We start from the raw sequence: 26,273 nt of genomic DNA, 5'->3' as shown, positions 1-26,273 counted from the left end.
TCAAATGGTGAATCATCCCCTTTAAATTTCAGTTAAATTACATGCATGGAAATCCTGTGTGTGTTAAAATCCCCTCTGGATGGCTGTGTGTTTGTATAGCCGTGGTGGCCTGTAGATTGTTCCCATTCCTTGGAGCATGTTTAATTCAGTGGTGCTGAAAACAAATACGGAGACCTCCCCTTTAAAATTCAACACAATTCACACCTAGAGACACCATGTGTATTCATGTTTGTAAAGGGCTCTGTGAATGGTTCTGGGTTTGTAGTGAAGCAGCCTGTGGATTGTTCGTATTCCTTGGACCATATTTAATTCAGAGGTGCTGAAATCATTTCATTTCCCCCTCATCCCCTCGTGCTTGGGGTAATTGCCTTTCTGTGACAGTACTGCCACCCCCCTTGAGACACGACTGCCGGCTCACAATATCCAGCTGGCTGCTCACCCCTCGCAAGACCACAACAACCACTGATCCTCCTGTGAGATACAAAGAAGGAGTCAAGGGCAGCTGTCAATCATGCAACGTAAGAGCAGGGCCCCCCTGATGAGGTCATTCCACATGGTGTGAAAAACAAGTGAATTGGTCCAATCAGGAAATAAAATACCCTCCGGACATTTCTCTTTTGAAACATTCTGTGGGAAAAACATGCTGAGGAGACATTCACAATGTGGCACAGTGCACAGCGATAACTTAGACAAAGAAAAGACAAAAACTAGACCTCTGAACTGAGAAGTTTCACAGAAATTGGGGAGTTTACTGGTGTCAGAAACAGAGTGGTGCAGACAGCAGCCTGTTTTTTAAACCCACCAGTGACACATATTGTTCCACAGACACTGACTGACATTTGAACTACATTTTCTGAGGGCACAACCCAAAATGTTCTCCTACTGTGGGAGTCACAGAGATCTTACTAAGATGTTTCTGACAACACTTTCTCCTTTTGTCTAGTCAGAGCCAGCATCTCTACCAGACTTGCCAGCAGGCTCTCCCCCTCTGGGAGATCAGATTCTCTGAGAACTGCATCTTAACACTGTGATGATGTGCTTCAAACATTCAGCAGACCATGCTTACTGTTTGCACATGTCCCTTTTGACAACCACAGACATCCCAACAGAGCCTGTGACAACATCTCCTGTTCAACTCGATTTGCCTCTTCCTCCTCTGAACTCTCAGATGTTCTGTCTCCTCCACTGTCACTCCAAGGACATCCACCTTGCAGCCACTACATCCATTAATGGATGCTAACTGCAGCTAGCCAAGCATGCTCTGACATCATAAGAATTGCATGAGGATCTATGGTGAACCTGGAAACCAGTTAGAGAATATAGTAGTTCAACATCTAGGAGAGGCTTCACTTTCAGTGTCTGACAGATGCGATTCTTGATCTGATTATCATTAAACCCTTATTTCTTAATTTCCTCTTAAATATTCATCAGTACTCCATATACTAGCAAGCAGTATTAAAATGCACTTATATAATTAATGCTGCTGCAGTTTCATATATTTTTCTCTCTCTTTTTTTTTTTTAACTTTAAAATGAATTTCACTTGGGAAAAGATCATTTCTTCAAGACACAATGGTTCAAAAGTCAATAAAACGGATTGATTTAATATATATATACTCACTAATTGGAATTGATTTCCTGCTCAATATCTGGCTCTTTCTTACATGTGGCATCTGGCCAGTGTTTTAACATCCTCACAGCCACATTTTGCAATCAATGTGCCTCATTAAAGTTTCATGTCAATTAAAAATAATGTTCACTTGTAAAATAGTGCAGCAGTTTTGTATAATGTGCTTTAATGGTATGGCTGTGACTGCTGCTGTTTGAGCAAAAGAACTTGGGCTGTAACTTAAAAATCATGATATAATTATGTTAATGTTTAAAGTGGTATCTCTACTTTTGCTTTTTATAGTATACTCTCGGTCAGTTACGGCTCAGGCGTCTCTATCAAAGAATAAAATTACTGTGAAATGCTCTGTGGAGATGAGCTTTCACAGAGGAAGCTTAATTTTTTTTTTCCTGAGGTCCTTTTCAAGATCTGCCATATTGTAAAAGTATCATACAAACTTTAATAATGCAGCATGCTTAAACTGTTTTAAGCCAAGCATAAGCACTCAGGAAATTCAAATTCAATAATTAAATTCATGCATTATAAACCATTTCCCTGCAGAAGGCTATACAATACACACAACACATGCTGTGGTTCCTAGGTACAATTCAAATCAACTAATACAATAAATGAGTCTTTCTCCACGGTTAATATAAGATCTAATAAAATGCACTAATAAAATAGTGCACTCTGCTGTTCACACAGTGGCTTAGTTATGCTATGAACCAAACACTGATCACCATGAGAACTTCAGGAGATAATCTACCTTCAGACACAGGCAGACTGCTGTTTTCTCAATTCAGTTGGATTTATTTCCTTTTAGGGTCACACAATTGTGCAGCAGGGTTGTTCTGATCGAAAGCTCATCCAAATCTGGCCCTCACCCTCTCAGAGGAACATCAAGCTTCGATGGCCCGCGGATCGTTTTCTTGATTGAAAATCTCTACCTCTCGCCCCAGTTACATCATCATGTGCAACCCCTTTTGTTAAAATCACTGTCTCTGTGCTGCCTCTTTCTTTTTGCTCTCCTTATTCACAGCCCTTAGTTTTCTTATCTCTTTTGTCCTACTTTTCCCTCCTTTGTTTGTCTTTATCTCTCTCTCTCCCTTTGGGCCTAATGTCTTTTCTCTATTATTCCCTCAGTATTGTCACCCACTCTTCCTACCTCTTCAGACTATAGTCAGATGCCTCCATTTGCTTCCTGATGCATGAAAAGAGGCATTATACTGTATTATGTTACAAATCCCATTCTCCGAGCTTCTAAATTAAGACAATGCATTTGGATATTGAATGTGGATAATAAAAATAGATGATTCACCAGCGTACTGTGGTTTAGTGAAAGCCTCTCTACTCCAGAGGTGAAACAAAGGCCATGACAAGGTGACAGAGAAATGAGACATGGAAGTAATGAGGAGAAAAGCTAAGTGGTGATGAAATTTTTAGGGTCTATATGGGCAGAAGTTAACAGTGCAGAGAAGTTGAAAATAGAATAAAATAAATGTAAATATTAATGAATTCAGAAATAAGACTGGACTGATCTATGAATTTGTATCCTAAAATGTTAATAATCCTTAGAAATTCCATATATTATCATGAAAAAGCATCTGAACTCTCACATCCATTACCTTCTCCTAACCTCAACAGTCAGGAAATACTTACATGGGTCTTTTAGAAAGGAGAAAGTAAAAACAATTCACCTATAACTTGACATTTAGGCATATGGATTTGTTCAAATTGTGGTGGGATTCTCTACAAGATTTATAATAAAATACTGTTATACACATGTATTCAGATATATTCTCTTATGATATTGACTCAAAAATAAGTCAGCATATTATAGTGTAAAAGAATTACACAACACTTTCCAGAGGTTAATCAATTTTTCTGAGGCCTAACCAATTAAATTACAGTATGAAACTACTGACACCTCATAATCCCTGGGTCAGTAGATTTTCACACCCAGTGCTCCAGTTCACATATGTAGAGAGGCACAAGGGCTGCAACTACTGATTAGCTTCATTATTGACTAATCACATAACTCCAAAACCCAAATACACTCAGTTTACTATCATACTGTATATGACAAAGAAAATGCAGACATTTGTGAATCTGGAACTAGCAAATGTTAACTGAATTTACTGATCTTCAATTTCAAATAGTTGTCAAATTTCTGTCTATCAACTAATCAATTAATTGTTGCAGGTGTACGAGGAACATAATGAAGCCATATAACAAGCTTATCAACATAATACACTAAATCTGAATGAAAATGTTCTAGATAATAGCGCAACAGTCAGAAACATGGGAAAAATGTTTGTAGCCAGTAAAAATGTAGTCATTTATAGTGTTTTTTCTGTTGACATATTTTGCATGTAACCTAACAATCAGCCTGGAGACTAAAGGCTTGTATAGTGCAGCCTCAGCCGTGGTCCTGTGATCCTCTCTGCTGCATTTGGCGGTGTAATTATGTGTGGAGAGATCTGGATGACCCTGGCAGTTGAGTCAGTTTGTTTACTGCTGAAATTGGCCATGGACTGACGGCAAGGGTTTGGATCCTGCTCATGCTAACATATGCTGTTAAGAGGCCACACAGAAATACGACAAGTACAAGTATTTTAATTTTATTTAATGCTGTGTAAAACAACTTGTTCTGATTATATTTATGGTATCAAACTAATGTAAGTGGGGAATGAGTATCAAAGTAACAAATGATAAACAACTATAATATGTTTTTATCGTGTGTTTATTTGTCTTTCTTCATAAAATAACTAATAAAATCCAACAGGAAGGTGAGTGCCAAGTTTGGCAACAGCAAGGGTCATAGGAGAAATTTTTGTTTGCTCTGCCCATCCTGCCGGCCTGGCAGATACAATACCTGTCATACAGCTTCCTGTCATTCCTCACAGAAATGCACATTCTGCATTTCTTTGTAGCTTCCCCGTCACAACTATCACCACAACAGTCACATCCTCGTTTTTATGTTCCCTTTGTACAAACAGGTAGACAGTTAATAGAAAACAACAGCCATCAGAAGCACACAGAGGTTGTTCGTCAGACACCACACATTTTCCATATCCACAGTGGAAAACACTTTGTGGCTGAAATATTATTATCGTGGTTGTCTGATGGTATTTTATAAACGTTACCTGACTGCAATTGAGAGCTGATTCTCTAAACAGAACAGAACAGCTTAATATTTTCTGGAAGAGTACGGATGCAGGCAAACTTCAGGCCCTGATCCGAAAGTTAGAAAAGTCGATACAGCAGTCTTGGCTTTCTATTAACATGGAGCCCAGCTGAGAGCATTTCATTTCCTTCCAGTCGTTCATCCATGTAATTTCACTTAAGCAGCTGAGGCTACGTGGAGAGGCTGGCTAATTATTGATTTGACTCCAGCCAAAGCAGGGAGAGAAGCCAAACAAGGCCCAGCAGTTCCAGCTAGGCATGACACAAGTGACTAGAGCTTTTACAGGTATGAGTGAGCAGCTGTTTATATGGCACACTGTCAGTGTTGCTGCTAAACAAGCTTAAATTAATATATAAACAGTGTTACTGTGGGCAGGCTGTTATTGCCCCCATCTACCATTTTCAAAAATCAGTTATCAAGATTTGACCTTTTTTGGAATCACACTTGTTTGTAAATAATTTATTAAATTTCTAAGTACAGTTGTTTTTGCTGTAATACATTAACTTGATTTACTGGTCTGAAAATGAAGGAAAGCTTGGCAATAGAGTTAAGACAATCACTCGCTTTACAATACACTGTGATGCACCCTGCTGTTTCCAGAGAGAAGATAAAGAGCAAAATCATGCTACCAGGTACAAAAAAGACATCAAAGATATGTCAAATACATGAATCCTTTCTGTGGGACTCAGAGTGGATTCCATGCTGTTTGAAATCTGGCAAGCATGTGTGACACTGACACAGATGCCAGATTTGCCAGCGAAGCTGAAAATAGCCCTGCACTTCACAGAGCTCGCTGTCCACTGGGCATCATTAGCTCATACACTGAAGGTGAGTGCCACAGATGCCTTTCAGATGTTAACATCAAGGCTACACAGTGTGTAACTGATTTTATCAGTTGAACAGTCAGTGATCGTCTCAATGGGAGCCCAGAATCGGAGTCACTGTGCTGCATATAAGGTGATTAAAGATGGAGGCCAAGCTGCCATTATTACAACAGCAGTTTGCATGTCATTATATATTGATGGGCAGCATAAAAGTCAAACCAAGTCACAATCAGAGATGTATGAACATTGTAAAAGGACATCCACTGAAACAGATTTTTTTCAGTGGCAATGGTCCAAATATTGTCCTTAGGGAAAATGGGTAAAGAGGGCAAAATTAGAATTCGGTCTAATGATCACAAAATATTTGGAAAACAGTTGGGACTTCTACATTATTTCCACTCAAGAGTTTAGAGGCCTGCTAGTATGTAAAAAGCCCTACAAAAACTGTATATATTCATAATATCAAGTCAGTCAGTAATAAATGATTAAAATCTCTATTACTAATAAACTGGCAAAATGTCACAATGCCTATATTTGTCTTTTTCTTGGTGACATCAGTTTTGCATGAGTGACATAGAAAACACATTATGGACCTCAGGAAGTTAACAGATGGATGTCTGCACAGATGCAATCTCATGGTAAAGAGAATAAAAGGATAGACAGCTCCAACTAACAAAAGAACTAAAAGACAGAAAATATCAGACTAAAGCTGTTTAGAAAAGTTCTTCATGATTATATTCCAGAGAAATCTGTCTTTCAAAGACAGAACTTGACATGCTGAAAATGTAAAGTATGGTTGTTAATATTTTCTTCATGTACTTCACATTAGAGTTGAACATTGATTTTATTTTCTATTATGGTGTAAAGCATAAATGAGGTTAATATTAAGTGCAGGAAGGTTACTCCATCTTCTACAAACAACAAAATGAAGCAGATCATTAAGAACAAAACAATTCATGCAGCATAACAAAACTGCCTGTTATATCCAGTATGTAAAACTTATATGGAGACAATCCATAAATATGTCACTGTACAGAGCTAATGAGATAATAGATGAACACAGTCACGTTTCTCATATAGACTTTATGGGCCACCATGGAGACCATTATGTGATTAATGTCTAAGAGGCATTCGGGAAAACTGCTTGAATAATGGATACAGTGCATCAGATTTGGACATAACCTTGACAATGATATTAAGTCAAGAAAGGCAAGGTAGTCGTTGTATGCATTTAAGATGCTGATCAAACCTCACTTGGAAAACAGGAATGAACCCCTGTGTAACTCAGAGGGAAACATTTTTTGAACAACTGAACCTTTAAAACCCATTTTGTCAAAGTCATGGTCATAAACACCCTGTAAAGGAAAATTATCTCTAAAAACCAGTGTCAACGTCAAAACTCCTTACAAGTAAGCTCATAAAATAACAACTTTTTATTATCTGTAAACTCTTTCTAGGACAAAATCCACTGTGGAAGCTACAATAAAAAGGCCAAACTAGGAAGAGCGGAGCCAAAAGTCAAGCCAAGAAGCTATCTTTTACTTCAAATATTCACATCCAATGGTTGAACCTGTGTGGGTCTGTCTGTGTCTCATGTCATCCATGTAAAATGTCTTGCACTTTGAATCAATTTTTCTGCAAGGATGACTCCAGAGAAGAACTTTAAAAAGCTGAAAGCTAAATGTCAGCGGCTCTGACCTCTCCCTTGTTTACTTCACTGCTTTTTTATCTTGGATTTGTTTCATTAGGAGACACTTAGAAGCATAACATTCAAGTCATCCAAAATTTAACTATGTGACTGAGTGATACAGATCCACAGTCAGTAGAGTGACATGTTCAGACACTTAGGCGCATTAAGATGAAAGATAAGAGCACGTCTGAGTGCTAAATATTCAGCACAGTGGATTTGAGCCACAAATAGATGCAGCCTGCCTGCAGGCACACACTGACTCATGAGGCACAAACAAGATTTCTTCTAGGAATCACCGCAAACTCATGTCATGCAATGCATTTGAGGAATCACAAACAACATAACACTAAGAGCTGTGAGGCACCAAGTGTGCTGTCAAAACCAAAAAATAACACCCTGACAAGTTTGCCTTGTCTAACACTTTCATCTAACTGCTCAGTCTGTATTCTGGGGTTCCTAATCCAAAATGTGACCACAGAAATCTGTTGCAGGAGCAGAACTGTAAGAGTCTAATGAATTCTAAAAATGGGATTTTATTTAAGTATTTTGAGTCTGTCTAAATCAAACTGCTTGATTTTCATTGATTTGATACAACATGTAATATGTAACATATTACAACATTTTTCAACACTGCTGACACATCTCTCCAAAGGCATGCTCCCCTCCCGGCTCTATGGATAAACTCCATCCATCTGTTACACTGAGGAGATTAAAACAAATGCTAACTATTTGCCAACAGTACTTGACCCAGGTCCCATAACCAACTGTGCTGAGCTGAGTACAGTGTTTAATGACATTTTGTTATTGTTAGATCCTCATTCAGCTTCTGTTTAATACTGTTACAGTATATTTTCTTAATCAAAGTGACATTTTGTTACCATGGAGAGGACAATACTTTCACTTTCAAATCACACCACCATCCACAACCTTTTCACTGAACTTAAAATTTAAATGCCAAGAAAAGCCTGGCATGGTTCAAAACAATGACATTTCAGAAAGTTTCTGCAAGATGTAAACTGTCTACTTGGATAATAATCAAGAAGAGGTATGCAGCAGGCTGAAAATCAAGATCTTACTGACTCATATCTCTCCATTTCTAAATATACTATTTTATTAGATGCCCAGCTGGAGGCAGTACTACTCTCACAAGTGAATCACCCCAACTAGAAACCACCAGACAGGGGGCCAGGGGTCCTGGTGAGGTGGTGCGTTGGCCTCATTGTGCCATATGGAATTTTTTTAGCTTGTCTGTATTAATCCCAGTGAAAGCAGACCATACACAAGCAGATATGCCCGGCTCTGAAACCTGCTGGTGCAAAGGTGAACCCCAGGCTTCAGTATCTACCACAGCTGTCATGTCTGGATGGATGACTGTGGGAGCCTGCAGCAGATTGGACAGCAAGACAGGTCAGAGTTAGTCATGAATGCAATAGCTAATGGGCCTCCTGTCAGTCTGCCAGATCAGACTCCGTAAGGTACCTAACCAACAGTCACCCACCCCACCCACAGGGTGTCACTGATCTAATGACTACCCAAAATGCACCAACTGTAGTTGAATAGCAGCAGTGGTGGTACAACAGCAAAAAAGCAGTTCTCTTTACTGAGACCTCTTTCCACAGTTTGTGCATTTTGGCACAATACATGTGTGGACTAAATCAAGCATTACAGATCCTAAATTACTTCTCACAGGGTTTATTCAAATCCCTCTGTACCTTTGCATAAATAAGAGGTTAGGGTGTGTATTAAGTGTTTTAATGGTATTAGTTTTGTTATCATACTTGAAAAGGTTTCCATTTTTTCTAACCTCAGAGGAAGAGAAACTGTTCATAGTGAGGTCTATGGATTATCCTGTGTTACCTGTACATTGTTATTGGAAAGACATGCTGCTGCAAGTTTTCAGTGATTCAAGCACCACAAATTAAATTGTGCACCTTGATTATATTGGGATGGCAGCAAGAGCTTCACATATTCTTAGCAGAGATCATAGGCAAGTAAAACTGAATCCATGTGTATGACTAGATACTACTATGTGTACTGGTTTTTGTGTTATCGGATGAACTTGAAATGATCTTGAGGTGATCTTCAACCGACATGCTCTGCTCATGATTCTGCACTACCATGATGCCCCTTATGCTCTATTTATTAGAGCAGAAGCTGGTCAGATACTGTATAAGGACAGGAACACTGCAACGCCTCGTCCCCTAGACCTATATGACATTACCACATCACACATCAAGGTTAATCACTTCCTTTGTGATTGCAGTCTGACATATGACCACACACACACTTCTTAATGGACACAATATCAGATTAAACTCAGGAGGAAATTCTCTGCAGTTCTATGTGAAGCTTCTCTGACCAAAGTAGGCACAGAATTCAATTTAAGCTGAAGAGGATGTTATAATGTAAGTGAGTGCTTTAGAGTAGCCATATCCAGCACTGCACTCCAGGACACTGACATTACACAACAATGAATTTTTGGCCAACAACAGAAAGAAGACTAAAGAGTTATACAATCATGGCATGTGGTATTAATCTCACATCCAATGTAATTATCCAGAAATGTGAGATAAAGCCCTGAGGATGTTTGCTTATAAACATGATAAGCATTTATCTGTCAACACACCATGACATGCATCACAGTGCCAGCTCACCTCATTGACAAAAATAAAATTAAATGTTTTATTGTATCCTGAGGAGGTGACAAATGTTCTAATGATGTGATACCGAGCAAGCACTTGAAAGTGATATCCCTAGTTCTGATAAATAATTCCTGTGAAAGTCTCTGCGCCTCTGACTTGCTCATTTGTTTTCATGCAGTTTCAAAAGGCCCTTGTTTTCCCAGTGATAAGGTTAATAATGTGGGAAGAGGAAAGTCTTATACATGGCAATGTGGCTAAACAACTGAGAACAAGGGTTAGTCAATTAAAGCATGAATAATTAAAATAGCTGTTCATTCTATTAAAAGCATTGTATTTCAATAAATAATTAAAATAGGAAGTCATTATAAAACAGCAAAAAACACAGAAGCATTAACAGGTCAGCATTCAATTACTTTTTTCTATTACAAATTGTAGATTCCCATTTTTGTCCTGACTTTTCTGTGCCAAAAATTCTCAAAAGGGCAAACAAAAGATTTCTGGGCTATAATTAGACAAACCAAATGAGATTGATATAACTGTGCCAGAGGGAATTCCCTAATCAAATGGTAATTGATTGAATCGAGCCACTTAATTCCACCCTTGCTTGAACATCGCTTCAGTTTCAAAATGGATGACACATGATACACAGAGAAGAGTTTAATCAGAGCCTTCATCTTCTCTAAGTGTGGTCTACATCTACGCCTCCAAAGTGTTCACAAAATTTAAACAAATCCTAATTTATTGAAAGACAAGGCAACTGACAAATTAAGTTGCAACATACAGACACACAGAAAAAGCTATGCAGACATAAGCTACTGTATATAATATCACCATGTTGGCAGTGGGGGAAAAGGGATTTACCCTGAGCTATCATGTTTGGCCCACTTGAGTGCTAAGCAGTATGGGTCGATTCTACCATAATACATCTCATTTAACATTTCAATAAGCCACTTGACGCCATGAACGCCAGAGGATGTTTATAACAATCGTAGCCTGTCTGGCCTTTTGGGTTTGCTGCATGGCTGCCTGGCTACTGTGCAGTTCCTTCCTTTATTAAGACACAATTCTAACACACAGCCACTGTGGAATTTAAGGAATCAACACACAATGCCATACTAAGTGAATATCTGGACACATCCCAAACAGAGAATTGAGATGATGCAGATGACTAGAGCCTAGAGGCTCAATGTAGACTATGTTTCAGTATTCACAGTTCACTTACCTTAAGCATGTTCAACTTTATACAGTTTTATGTGCTTGGTAAAGACATGAAACACCCTCAGGCCTGTAGAACTTTTGTCCACTTTTTCTGACCTCTTTTGCAATTTCTTAGTCTTAGTTTATGTGTATTTTGACTTGGACTTGGCACTTTTGGATGGTTATTCAATAATTAGTTGGATATTCAAGGTTAGAGTACACAGCTCAAACAGATAGCTTTAGATCTCTCTCGAATCTTAAAAAAACTTCTTAATCATAGGCTTTATATTTGGGAATACAAGTGTTGTGTTTATTGGCTATTTTGGTCTTGGGCTGGAATACAATGTGATATGCTTTGGTCTGTCTTGGCTTGGTCTGAGACCTACTTTGGGCTCAACTCCAGCACAATTGGACATAGTGAAGTAATTGACCCGTAGTGAACTCTGGGTGGTCTGGACTACAACCCTGAATACCAAAAAATGTGTTTGTGAATGTACAAATGTAGTCACACCAACTGTATGACACTGAATGAGGTCTTGGGAAGAAGGTTCTTGTCAAAGATTCAATTTAAGCCTGCAGTAAACATGCTCAGGCTCATAGCTCATCTATGTGTAAGACTGAGGAATCTGTTCTTTTAACAGTTTTACATAAACAATGAAAACAGCTAATTTCTTTTGCAGTCTAATCCAATCAAAAGACTTATTTTCAAGATAACTAGTGTTACAAAACAACAAATTAATACAATTATTTAGTAAAAAATATAAAAAAAACATTCTGTTATGCTGATGGACTTGAGTGCAATTTACGTTTAGACCCTTGACTCATACATTTAAACTGTGGTTTGTGTCATCTCATAAAGTCAACTGAACCATGTTTCAGTGTATAAATGACCTTTTCAGCCTTCAGTATTTTAATCTTTTACATAGCATTGACAGTTGGTAACCCCCCCACCCTCACGCACACACGCAACAGTCCCACTGTAAGATTAAAGACTAAGCATTCCAACAGCAATAACCCTTTCACTAAGTCCTCCCAACAAAGACTCTACAATAAACAGTGAAACGTAAGAATGTAAGCAAAGAACAACTGCACTATGAAACCCTCCAGCCCCGCCACGACTACACACAAACAGGCATTGCAGAGGAGAAATGTAACCACCACCAACTCTGCTGGTTCTCAACAAATGCACAGAGGACACTGACCCAAACTGCACAGATATAAAAAGTGACAATCAATATTTCACAACAGGCACTACTTCTTATGAGGATATGCGTAGCCTCATAGAGTGCAACAATTTTGTTTGCCCCTGATTCTTTCAGTTGATAACACAACATCCACCCTAATGGTTTCAGAACTCTTACAGCAATATCACTTTTTCTTGGCTTCCCAGTATTCACTCTGGGGACACATCATAGTTGTACAGTATACGTGAACTATTACACCAAAGATCTCTGCTCACTGTCCATCTACTTTCCCCAGGAGGCACAGCTGCTCCTCAGAAGCTTTTTTTTTTAAAGAGCAGCAGGCTTCTTCACTGTCACCAAGGCAGGAAAAACATTGCGATCTATTATTTAAAGAGTTGCCACATGCATTCAGATTAGATATAAAAGATGTGCAGCTTGGAGGCACTTGATGAGACGGATGAGAGGAAGATAGAGACAAACTGAAGCTCGCTTTAAACCATGAATGCAAATATCGTAAATATATTATGGTCAAAAAATGAGGGGTATCACTTTCTCAAATGCACATAATGTAATCATGGATGAACCAAGTCGGAACAGTTCTTCCACACTTATGCTTTCCTAGTTAAGAGAAAAAAGACATAACTGAAAACAGTGACAGCAAACACCAAAGAGCAAATAATGTCCTTGGAGAGCCAAGACAAGGATCAGAGACAAACTGGATGAAAGGTTTCAACAGTTATTCTGATATTCACTAGTGAAACGTATCAGTGAAGCTTAGTCATCAACTCAAATCTCTTCAATTCTGACTCTGCTTAACCTCAAAGATGACAGAGTGAGGTCCTTGTGAAAATTAGAATATTTAAGTGAAGTTTTCAGGAACTTTATTCTGTGGCTGGAGTGTGAAATTTTTCAGTCTATTGCACTGAAGTGGAGCCTACTGTTTATCCTTTTTTAAAATCTGCAACACAGAAAAGTGATGCATTTTTGATGAGAGCCAGCAAAGGTGAAACATTGGAAATGTAGTCTGAACCTGTCATAAGCAGCACATAACAGCACTTTTCTGTAACAGCCATCTCAGCATAAATCTCAGTTTGCCTTTTTCTTTTTTACTTTAACCCAGGTAGGTGCTTTCAGCCACTGCTGCCCCTGTTATGAATACACAGTAACGTTTAGATTTATCCAGTTAACAGTACAAAGTACAGAGGTGGCTTGTAGCTAGTGAAGAGTATACAGTGTAGGTTAGAGTTTCACAGGTTTGAAATGTGGAATAAAAATAGAGTTTACTAGGTGGTCTGATTTAGTTCAATGATTACATAATCCTGCAACCTGAAGTCAGTGGATCAGATGTTTCATGAAAGTTGTGACTGAGGCAGTGTCATGATTTTCTATGCTTTCTGTAAGATCTGACCTAGATAAGAACCTACATTACTGAGCTGCTCAGGTTTTGTCAATGACTATACAGAGGAGAGGGGTGGATAAAAGATGAGTATAACAGATATATATTTATTTAAAAAATATTTTAAATTAAAAAAAATTACAATAGAATGCAAGCATTATATACCTTTCACAACAACTTTACAGTTCACATGAGCAAACAATAATCCGCTGAGACTGAAAAAAAGAGGCTAATGGGTGAACCTGAGGCAAAACAAACAGGAACACAATATAACTGCTCCATTTCACTTGAATTTCTTAGCGTGGATATATTATGTATGCTAACAGGCAAGTTAAATATTCTCAGGGAAGCAAATGTTGGAAAATGGTGATGGATTCATGAATTACATCCTCTTAATTTCACATGACAGTGAATACAAGAATTGCCATATTCTATGCAAATGGATCGCCAGGGAAGCGGCTCAGCTTACGGTTTGTTGTGGTTTATTCTGTGCAATAGTGTCAGTTGACTTGTCATATGAAATTCATAAGGGAGGAGGGTCTTAGCCGCTGTGGAGAAGAAGAGGAGCAGAAACTGGGTCATAATCTGAAGATACAGTATTGACTGCACTACAGGAGTGTGACCCTTGTTTTTTTTCCTATATGTAAAAGCCCATGGCCTTGTGAAAGGTCAGGTTCTGCTGCTGGTATGTTGTGAAATCCTACTTGTATGGGCAGATCTTGCACTGATCCAACTAGTGCTACACAGCTGGATGAAGATCAAGCCCTGAACTCCTGTGCTGCAGACTACTAGTGGATGGAAACAGCAGAATCTGTGGGGCAGCTGCCACAGCAGACTGCCGATCACCAGACAAACGGGCAAACTAAAACTGATGTGTGACTGCCCTTCCCACTGTATATGAGAAGTATTCCCACTGTCCTGTGCACAGTAGGATTTACACTTTAAAGGCCACAATGCACCTGTCAATTTCACAATTTTACTGCCATATCACCTTCTGTGACTCTTCCAAATCGCAGAGCTGGCAAAGATGCACTTCCACACCTCTGCAAGGGCTGTGGGAGCAGTCATCGCCATTAGACATCCAGTCACACTCAGTCTTTACTCTTTCTTGATTTATTTGTGATTTTTATGTGTTCTTTATCACCAGATACCATATAACACCCAGTATACAAAAGCACATGCAGAGAAAAGAAAAAAGATCAACCACGACTTCCTGACTTAGATAGATGAATGTCATGAAATGGCACACTGCATGAGCTAGAACAGTGGAGTTAGTCTAATCCCTTGGCCCCTCGGGGCCAAATCACTAATGGGGAAGAAACGTCAAACAGATGGATTGGAAGCCTGAGATTTACTGTAAGCCACTAAAGTCAAAACATGATAGTGTCACATTCACCACGTTCAGATATATCGGCACAAGTACAGTAGAATGAGCATAAAGAAACTCAACACTTGACTGCTGAATATGCATTTAACCCCCATGCATGACCCATTCATATGTCAGAGCTGTGTCGTGCTGTCACACGTTAATCTCTGATTTGTATTGTTCAGAGTCTCTAGTTGCCAACGTAGTTCCATACACATCACTGCTCTAACCTACCTCTTAATGTTTCCCTTTTTTAGACTAGTCAGGTAGTTCACAAAAGTTAATAATGTGATTTTGAAAGCTCAACAATGTTATTGTGCACCAAAGCCAAGGGGTTCAGTGAAAGAATGCACATAAAACAATAGTAAGAACAACTAACTCTTTTAAAGCCAATGTTGCCTGGTATGGCATCATCAGTGAGAACAGTCCTAAATCAATCTGCTGCAGATTAAATTGGAACTTGAACTAGTCAGGAATCGGGCAAATGTAAACCGTTTCAATTCAATTTTAAAATATGGACTTTCTTGTTGTCATCATGTAGACCACTCTTTATTATTCACTGGTTGGTGTAGTCTCTGTTGTAACTGTCATACTCACTCAGTTTCTACACCAAAACTGAGTTCAGAAGGTTAACTCTTCCTAAAATGAGTCAAAATACAAAAACATCCTGTTTCATTTATGAGTGCCTCAAAGAGAAATGCTGCATAGAATTTAATATAAAATTTTAATGGAAAGTAGAGAGTTGCGACAGAAAATGTTGGCACAAATGTTGGAAACAAAAGTCTTCTGCTCAGTCATCTTCAAAGTTAAACTTGCATGCCTATTTGGTTGGAAGCTTGGTCAGCTAAAACTGAGATTGTGTGGATGGTAACAGAACAAAAGCACAACCACAAAGCACTGGCCACAGAAAGGAGAGACCACACAATTGATTAAATTTTAACTTGGTAAAAAAACAACAAACAAAAAAAACTTTTTCAATTAAAAATTGAGTGTCTAGTGTCTCACAGGTAATCTGATAGTTGCTGACAAATCTAAAAGCTACTGCTACTGTTATAGACTTTGACCTGGGAATTGAAAAACAAACAGCCAAGTGCCAGACAACCTGAGAGATGTACTGGGCTCACGTCTTCCTGACAGCATGATTCAGGAAAGAGTATTTTGTTGTTGCAGAATGTTAAGTGCTTGGCTGACCTGCAAAAAAAAAGGTTGAATGAATTTTAAAGTCCAAGTGCCAAACACCTGCAGAGATTTGGTATGTGTACTACTGTGTGTAGTCTTCTTTACTCTCATTGTTTTGCATTTTGAATGAGCTGTGGGCAATGTTGAATCTTCTATATGAGTGGGGGGAGGGGAACGAAAATCACAAGACTTACTAGACAGTCCTCATTTGTCCCCTTTCTTTAACTTGTTCATCCACACATAAACAGTTCTGATCAGTGTGTGATGTATTTAATAAGTGTTTAAATTCTTATCTTACATGCTTCTAATGAGATTTTGACAGAAAATGGGGATGTTATCGCACCATGTAACCTGTCAAAATGTTCCTTTTTTTCTGTAAATGTGTCAAGTGTTTGAATGGAAAGCTCTTAATTACAAGAAAAAATCAGTATAATGTTAAACCAAGGATGCTCTCTTGACAGTACTGAACAGCAGCTGAGTTAATTCAAAATTCAGAGGCTCTATAGCTGCACGCTGCATTAAAAAGGCAGCACTGCACTGAGATAAACATAATTTATAGAAATACAGGGATCAAAGACCTATTAACAGCTTAAGGGAAGTGATCCCACCATGAATTTCATTCACTGTATATGAAAAAGTATGCAAAACTGACCACGACCACATCCTTTTTATAATGACACTGCTTAATGCACTGATTTACTAGGAGTCACATTATTATGTGCCATGTGGAATTAGCACTAATGTACCAGAGTCTGAGCATGTAAACAAAACATAAGCTGCAATCCATATATGACCTATATTTCAAAAGACACACAGGACTAATAGATTGTAATATCTCTAATGATGAATGAAAAAAGCAAAGTCCCTTTTACTGGCACGTAAAAATGTATTTCAGTGTTTCAGACATGTAAGTCATGATAGATTACTGACAGCCCCAGAGTGTCTAGAGGGTTAAGTTAGGCGTAAGTTGGCCTCTGTGTCGGTTTTACAAAACATTTAGTAACTAGAGGCAGATGTAAACACAATCTTTACAGTCAATCAAGTAAACTATCAAATACTAACTGAATACTTGCTCTTAATGTGATAGAACTCTCAGCTATATTTTAATTAACATGATAAATAAATCCTGCAAAATTAATTTCACATTTCTGAACTTTTTTCCAAGGATAATCTAAATAGTGCTGGTGAGTTATTATTCATGAATGAACTAGTTTTTATAAAATAAAAAGCTTTAGTTTAGTTTAGTTTAGATTAACCAAAACCCTCGGGTCTGATATAAATTACATAAAACCTTTACAATGTACCAACACATTATATCTAATCATTCAACATGCAAAACCTGCCACATAACTAAATCACAGAAAAAAAACATGAAGTACATTAGAGTAATGGTGCCTCTCTTTGAAGGCGAAGCCCTTTACCTTTAGCAACTAAGGTTCCTCTGCCTGAAAATACTTCCTAACCCTGCTGAAATGGCCCATCTTGCATGCGGTAAAAATAGCCTAGCAGAGAGCATGGTTAGACCCTTGGAATGGAACGTGATCAAGGTCAATGTAGTGAGGCTCAAAGACCTCCAAATGCCTGTTGGTGATGCAACATACAGAGAGAGAGCAGTATTAGGCCAAAGGAAGACACTGAAAAAAAAAACCTTTACATGCACAAATCCATTGTTAAAAACAAGAGATGACATTCAGCATTTCTTTCTGCTTCATATATTCTTGACAGACATGGGGGACGACATGCCAACACAACACTGTTAACAGAAGGCCAGTATCCCAGACAGGGCAGATGGTGTCATTAAGAACAGCAGTCCAAAGCATTCAGTGCTGGGCTCCGTGCTCGCTCTGATACAGACTTGAATCAAACTTCCTCTCCCAATTCAACTGCCTCTTGCGTGTGTCTGCCACAAAGCAAAAGAGGCTTTCTCTACCGCACAGTGATTTAAATTCAGAGGGTGCCACCTACTTAGCATTGTTATACAATAGCTGAGGCAACAGAGAGATAAAGGGGGGGGACTGAGGAGTGTTTCAATAGCCAGGGTGCTTAGGGGAAGTGTTTACACAAAACAACTACACAAATTACTACAAAGGAAAAATAAAATCAACTCCCTCCCTTGTTGAGCTTATATACTTAATAATATACAATATTTCACAGGACAATGAGCTACTAGCTATATCTGTCCTTAACATCCAACCCACTGACCCTGCACAATTCTAATCTTAAATTCATAAATATAGGTCAGTGATTATGCCCTGCTTAACACAGGGGTTTACATTATACATGGCACTGTGTTCCCCGTGTGAACAACATATTCATCTCTGATATCACTCAGCAGTGATGTAATGTGGAGTGGCTGAATATGTGCTGTAACAATGACAGCAATCCTTGTACCGTCCAGTTTTTCATATGTGCTGCATCCAGAGGAACAGGCTTCTGCATGAGGAACAAGCAGGAGAGGAAATTTCTGAATCCCAAACTATAAGCGACAAGCATGTTCATGGCATGTTAAGCCTTTGAGTGCTCTGTGCAATAGTGTTCAACCCCCCCACAGCACCATCAGTGCAATAATCCAGCAATACTCTTGCAATGGCCTGCTGATTTGACCTAATCTATACTGACAGAACATGAATTAAGTCCTATAAGCAGGCCTAGCCTACAGTACACTACATGATAAGCAAGAAGACAGTGGTGATGGATAGAGGATCATACACTGTAATTATGAATATATGATTGTGTATTTATGCTCTCAGTCTAACATATGTTATAGTATGTTACGTAACATACGTCACAGTATGTTAGGCTTTTGCTGTTTGTATACAATCAGAAAGGGAAAGAGTCCCCACTAGATCATAAAACTAAGAAGCATAATGCCTGGGAGTAATTTATAATCTGAAAACTTGGCTGACAACCTGAAAATGTATCAATGCCAATATTAGGAGTCTCCAACTGACTTAATTTTCCTCCTATTGGTATTTTTTGGCAAAAAGCTTTCACTGGGAGAGCAACCACTAAGAAAAACAAAACATCCATTACATTCCCCTGGTGCATCTTGCCTTTGTTCAACTGCAACAATTAAGCTAGCAGCATGACAAGTGATAATTACAGATACATCCATCTGACTTTTTCTCTCCAATTTCCTTTCAACTTCCAGCACTCAACTTAGACTTAGACTATCTGTTGATACTGATTACCAATGTTTTACCAATGTTTTCCATATTAAAATCGGTATGCTGTACACTGCATGGAACTCCTTTTAACGTAGGGTAACATGAGGTGGGGACTGCTGTGAAAACTAAAAGTGAGTTGGTAGCCTGCTGAGTCTCAATGAATGTAACGGATAGTGAAAACAGGTCATCTGAACATCCGATCCACTTAATAAGGTCTCTATCAGCACTGGCACAGATTCAGTGGATTGGATTCAGTACAACCCTAGTAGCAGTGCAACTGAATTAAAGGTTTGGTGGATTTTCAACCCTGTATTTATAGTATCTTTATTTTACAGGTTTGTAGTTGTCAGGGTGCACTGATGATAGTTTAAATTAATATCTATGAACCATTTTTTCATTTATTGTCAACTTATGACAAGACATAAATTGGGTAAATTATTGCAATTCCTATTTTTATTTCTATTTATACTGTCCAGCTTTGGGTCTTGGGGGGACTGAGAAGCTGTGTACACAGGACAGGTCAACCAGGACCAACTCATACAGACAGGAAATGATCCATAACCAAACTTATGCACAAACTCCCTGATACATGGGCAGAGAAAACCCCACACAGAAATGATACACATGAAGCACTCAGGTAAACAGAGGAGGAATTATTGATGTTATAAACCATTAAACTACAAAACCACCTCTCCTTTATTTACAGGTCCTTTCTGCCCCACGTTATGTTGCACTGGTCCACACAGTAAAAATCAGCACTGGTATTTTAAAACCAACTTTGTTCAACAAAAACAGTTCTATTCAGTCTCCATTTTATAGCGACAAAAGCACAGACAGCTGTCAGCTGCTGCAGAGCTTGTACTTTGCCAGGCTCTATTCAGACTGGCTTTTCTTCTGTCAAAAGGGGCCTGCTGGTTTTGCTTGTCCTCCAATCCTCTGGCAGAGCAACACAGAGAAATCTTCTGAACAACTAAGATTTGTTCCCCATTCTGAGGATGTTTTTCAGGCCAGACACTGCAGTGAGGCCTTCTGGGGGAGTTGAAGCCCATTGTTGAGACAGCTATAAAAGGGAATCCTCCTAACAGGGTCTGGGTGTGATGAATAATGTAGTGTATGCTTTGCTGTCATATCACAAACCTAATCATTTAATGCATATCTAGAGAGCTTGTTAATCATGTTGACGGGCTCTTGTTGAGGTTAAAAACCAAAGTTCAAATCAACATACAACAGCGATTGTAATACTTTAAATTCACCTTTAAATTCTAAACTACACGTTTCTCCAACAGTATGAACAGGCCAATTTTAGGTTTGTGTGAACACAAAACAAATGCAAAATACTAGACCGTAAAATGTGATGATAAGACTGTTACAGCTACACTGAAGCAACATCTGGCTGTGAAATGTTTGTTCCTTTAGTTTCTACCTTGGGGAGAGACAAGCTCGTGGTTCCAAACAATGTCTTGGGAATTTTTGTTGTAGTGCTGGATTTTGCTTTCCCACATCGCCCTTATGTAAATTCTATTTTGTGAAAATACCAAATACACTTTCAGTGAAACACTTGTCGTGGCGCCAGTGTTTAGGTCATTTACAGCTCAACCAGCTTTAATCGCATTACTTTTTTTCCCCCTCTCTCTCAAAGTTACTAATAGATCCTGCGGGCTTGTGTGAACTAGTCATGCATGTAGAATAGTCAGAAAAGCACATTGCTCATTGGGAATTGATTGTGCCATCAAACCCAGACTGAGAGGCAGAGGAATTGTGAGACTACAGATCAAAACGCACGGCAGTTCCTGAACTGCACAAAGAATAGGGCCTGACGACAAACCATATGGTTGTTTGGTCCCATGTTGATCAAACTCTTTCAAGGTTAATGTGAGTTACACAGATGTAAAAATAGTTATGGTGTGATACTGACTATATAAGCAGTTCATTCTAATACACTTTATTAACCAGTGTAACTGGCAATATAGTGTAATTCATAGAGTGTCCATGGTGTACTAACATGTGTTAGAGTTTTAAAACTTCCGCACTCTTCCAGAAAAGGTCATTGCTAATGTTTTCATTCATTTCTCTGTGATATGAAAACCAAACTTGTGGAAATGTAACACAACACAGGCTTTCAAATAAGTCTCCACTTACATTTTTGTGACTGGACCATAATAACATCACTTTACAACATGTTGTCCAATAAGAACAACAATGCATTGTATTGTGAATAATATTGCAAAAGCTAAAATCCCAGATGCTATCATGAAATCATGAAACTGACATTGTAAAATAATATTATACTGATATTTGGCCAAGTTCTGCCTATATTTGAGCAGAGTGTTGCAGGCAGAGCCAGACATAGCCTGAAGCTGCTGTATGCTATTCCTGGTGAGAAAATGGGCCGGTCTGGCCTACATACCTGAATTCTGCAACTGTTTAATGGACTAAATCTGATGAACCTGAAAGGCCAAACTGCTCCATAATGCTGTCATCACACAGAGCCACAACCAGTCTGACCTGATTGTTTTAAATAAACTCTTCACTGATGAGCTGCTCCAAATCAAGCTGCTACTCAATATTCACACCAGAAATGAATTAAATTATCATGTATGTTTTCATAATGTAAGTACTGAGAAGGATCAAATGGGCCAAATTTAATGAGCCAAACAGGTTGGCCTATTTCCAACTGAAATGTTGAAGGATGACATGGTGTATACTCCAAATGTTAACCACACAGTGTAAGGCAGGAGAACCAAAGTTATAAACAATGTGTTTGTGACCATCTTTTGTTCTTTGTAGAGGCTGCATCAACTAACTAGCAGGACATGGGCGTAGCTACTATCCCATTCACTACTGTAAAATCTCTTTCATGAAAATTCTTAGGTTAGGTTTTGCCCTGTGAATGAACTTATACCTCTAGTACTGCTGTGCTGACTCCAGACCTGGTGATGCTTTTACATCTAAAGAAATGAAGAAATGTTTCTAGTTGAATCAAACGGTGCCAATATTTGCTGTAACCTACAAAAAGGTTGGAAGTGAGTCACAAAGTGCTTTTGCAGTTCGTTGCCTCTGAATCTTTCATGAACAGCATATTCTTGTAGCTGTGAAACTGGCCAGAACCATACAGTAGCATGGGTACAGTGCAACTATATTAAAGCATATGGCTCTGTAGAAAGATTATATAAAATTTTCAAATAGATTTCCATTGTTAGGATAAATTAGAATAAGCCAAACACTGCATAGTTTTCCATATGGCCATATAAGGCTGCACAGTAGAAAGGTTTGCGCAAAGGCAGCCCAGAAAAGCAGGCTCAATATTCTTTGATTTGTTGTGACACCAAAGATCAGTTCAATCAAACTGGAAAGTCCCTCAGTCCACACCCAGTCCAACTAATTATTGATGAGCAGCGTTTTAAACTGCTATCTGCTGAGGAAAGACAAAACCAAGACGAGTATGAATGTGCATTAAAAAGAACAAGTTCTCTCTTGGCTAAGTGCCACTGCTGAGAATCTAAACTGTGCCTGAGGTCTGAAAGTGTAAAGATATTCTGGGGTGGTGTCCAACAGCTGCTGCTTAGCAGGGATTCAGGCTGACAGTCTGTTACAATACAGCGCAAACAGATTCATATCACCAGTGTACCATGTATTGTCTAATGGTGGACATCAATTCTCTGTGATATAATCAAATCCAGAGTCCATCAATCACGCCCTTCAATGATAGCAACAGATTGTTGACTACAAGCCCAACGTGCCAATCAGCTTTTCATCTGACTGGCCTCAGACCATTCACTGAGTGTATTATGGACTGAATGGATTTGGCCAGTGCCAAAGCACAATACCTATGCTCCGCAGTTACATTAACTAACAATCTGTGCAGTCACTACAGATTGGACAATTGACAGGACGGAGAAGATCCATCCAGAGTAAACATCTGTCACTATGGCAGACTGATCCATTGTCCAACTGACCTTTCTCTGCAGAGGTTAGAGGATTTTTAACCTTTAAATGTCGGCTTATGTTTTACACTACCAGCTAAGCTACTACCCAACATGCTGTGAAAGCTAGACTGACTGAAAGGAGAAATCAAACCTATAGCAACTTAAAATACCTGCTGTGCTGTTTTCTCGAATTCTGGATCACCAGTATTTTGTTTTCTAGCAGTTTTTTTTTTTTTTTGCCACATTTATATAGCACTTTTGTGCATCTCATTTACCCATTTGCACACCAACAGTGACAAGCTACCTCACAACAGATAGGTCTACCATTCAGTAACAAAGTCCAGTATCTTCCTCAACATTTAGACCAACCTTTGCAACTAATGAAGGACCCACTCTCCTGAGCACAGCCACCCCAACTCACCCCCCAACACCCTATTTTGGAAGTGTGAAAGTTCAAGTTCATACCCATTTTCCCATTCAATAATTCTGGGAATTGTAGAGCAGAAAATAAATGGAACTTCAAAAGAACTGTTACAATACAGTGAATGTCATAAAACGATCATAGTTAAAATTTATTTGGATTAAGCATGCTTTTATCCAAATTGCCTTATTTTTACGATAAATTTAAATATACAGTGAAGATCAGAAGATGCTGTAAATCAGCACCCACTCACTCAGTTAAATCAAACTTAATTAAATGAACTTGGGCCCTGGTAAGAAAATGTTTTGAGCAAATTAAGAGACAGTAAAATCTGACTACACTACACTGAATCTCAGTAGACCTTTGCCAGAGAAACCAAAGCATCCCTGGAGCAATAAAGGAGAATCACTGGATGTCAGCACCATCAAAGAAATTTGACACACTCTTCATCACATACTCAGCAAAGTAAGGGCATTAAATTCCATGAGACAGCACTTGAAGAGCAGGCATTTAGCAACAACATACTGTAAAAAAGGAAGTAAAAACTGCCTACCTTATAGGTGTAAGGTGCCTCTCCGAGGTTAATCCCATCTTTAGCAAGTTTATCCCTTATTAGTACCTTCAGCTTCAGTTTGGGATAGGTCACAAAGTCATTACAATCTGTGAATCTCAGGTTATGGTTTCCAGGACAGGAGGCCTGGTGTATTCCTGTGGTCCGTGTGTGTGAGCCCAGTGTCCTGAAGTCATCCTCTCTGTTTGAGTGTGAAGTGTGGCGGCAAGTGGAGGCATTCAGAGGCTCTAAGGTGAAGTAGTAGCCCGGTGCTTTTCTTTCATCCTCCTCTTTTAGCCTCTGCACCGCTGTGAGCAGTCTGTGTCTGTGGTACTGAATGCGTACACCTATGGCGTCAAGGTCTGGCTCTCCGATCTGTTTACAAACTTCCAGATCGTCGTAGCCATTGTCAATGAATGACTCCACGTACTGGGCCAGATGGAGCTGTGACAGCCACTCGAGGACTAGATTTGGCCCCTGGCTCATCTTAAGACAGGATGTAGGGAAGGCTTACCTCAAGTGTGCACCATCATCTCCATTCACACTGCTGCTGTACTGTGGTCCATATAACTCCCACATTACACACAGCCCCAGGTTCTCCAAAGCAGACACACGTATTAGTTGTAAGAAGAGCCTTAGAAAACAGAGTAAATGCATATTTAGAGATAGCAGGGTAGGCAGATGTTGAATGAAACACCTTTAACAGTCATAAACCCTTTAATCTTGGTGAAACTACTGCCCTGATGAAGTTCTGTTGAGCAAACACAGCTTCAGGCTAGGTCTTTTTCACCCTGACCTTTGACATCTCTTGGAGGCGTTTAGATAAAAAGTAAAATGATCTACGGCCGTTGATCGTTGACATGGCAACAAACGAACTAACTTGAGCCGTTAAAACGCTTATTAACGGTTAGAAGACTCAAGTTACTTTAACTGCTCTACTTTCGTCGACGGAATTATTAAGTTACCGTTAGTTAGCTGTTGAGAAACGCCGAGTTGACGACATTTCTCTTAAGTTATCCTCTGCCAAAGATGGCAATGGAAAAAAAACATGACAAACGTTAACAGTTTGTGTCCTCTCAAGCTGCCTCCATCCTCTTTGTTTCATTCATCTCAACGGTTACAGAGCAAGACGCTCAGTCAGGTCCGTCAAACATTTAACCGGAGCAACAATTAAAAGGTTGACGCTAAAGCCAGAACGATATATAAAACTAACATTAAAACTATACGACAACTAAAAAAAAATCTCAGTTCTCTACCTGTTCAGAGAGCACTTGCTGTGGTTGACTCTGTGCCCGGCTTTCGCCGTTTTTAACTTTGCCGTCCCTCCGCCTCATCCGCTGGTTCAGTCAGTGTGAGGGGATGCTGCTCACTCAGGCTTGTCATTTCTGTAGTCATTACCCCGCTGCACGACGGGAGTCCTGCGAACACTGGCGCCACCTGCAGGGGCTTCTGGGAAATGTAGGAGAATAAAAATAAAATAAGTTTTAATTTGCTGTTTTTCCCCTCAAACCCAGCCCCACTTGTTATGGCTGCATCATTAAATCAAATAGATGTATCCTATGTGGCATTTCAATAAATTAATAAATACACATATTTTACATCTGGATTTAAATTTATCCTACCGAGAGTTATCATACCCATTGACTCTTAAATATGACATTTTGCTTGTATCCTTTTTGTTTAGTTAGTTAGTTTATTTGTCAGGGACCAACAACATTGACCTCATACAAAGAATTAGATGTTAAACATCATTTCATATTGGACTGATGCTGATATAGTAATTTTACTTATAGTATGCCAGTGTATGGTTATATCTCTGATGGAAACAAATAAAGTACCATAAAAGTGCTTAGTAATACACATAACAATTGGACAATAACATAAAACAGGGATGTCTTTAGAGAAAATATGCCTTCCACAAGCTGAAGTTTAGAAA

At 38.9% G+C, this 26,273-nt stretch overlaps 1 protein-coding gene across 1 annotated transcript in view; it reads right to left on the bottom strand.

The window, feature by feature from the left end:
- Nucleotides 1–25,741, bottom strand: part of sash1b (SAM and SH3 domain containing 1b) — a 42,944-nt gene extending 17,203 nt beyond the window's left edge. The window contains exons 1-2 of the mRNA XM_018703709.2: nt 25,594–25,741; nt 24,341–24,971 (exon numbers count right to left, since the gene is read on the bottom strand). Of these exons, the coding sequence (XP_018559225.1) occupies nt 24,341–24,823 (483 nt within the window). The 5' untranslated portion in view covers nt 24,824–24,971; nt 25,594–25,741. The remainder of the gene's footprint in view (nt 1–24,340; nt 24,972–25,593) is intronic.
- Nucleotides 25,742–26,273: the final 532 nt, after the last annotated feature.

Source organism: Lates calcarifer, linkage group LG19 (assembly GCF_001640805.2).
Source record: "Lates calcarifer isolate ASB-BC8 linkage group LG19, TLL_Latcal_v3, whole genome shotgun sequence".
Lineage (NCBI taxonomy): Eukaryota > Metazoa > Chordata > Actinopteri > Centropomidae > Lates > Lates calcarifer.
This window is presented reverse-complemented; position numbering and strand designations above follow the sequence as displayed.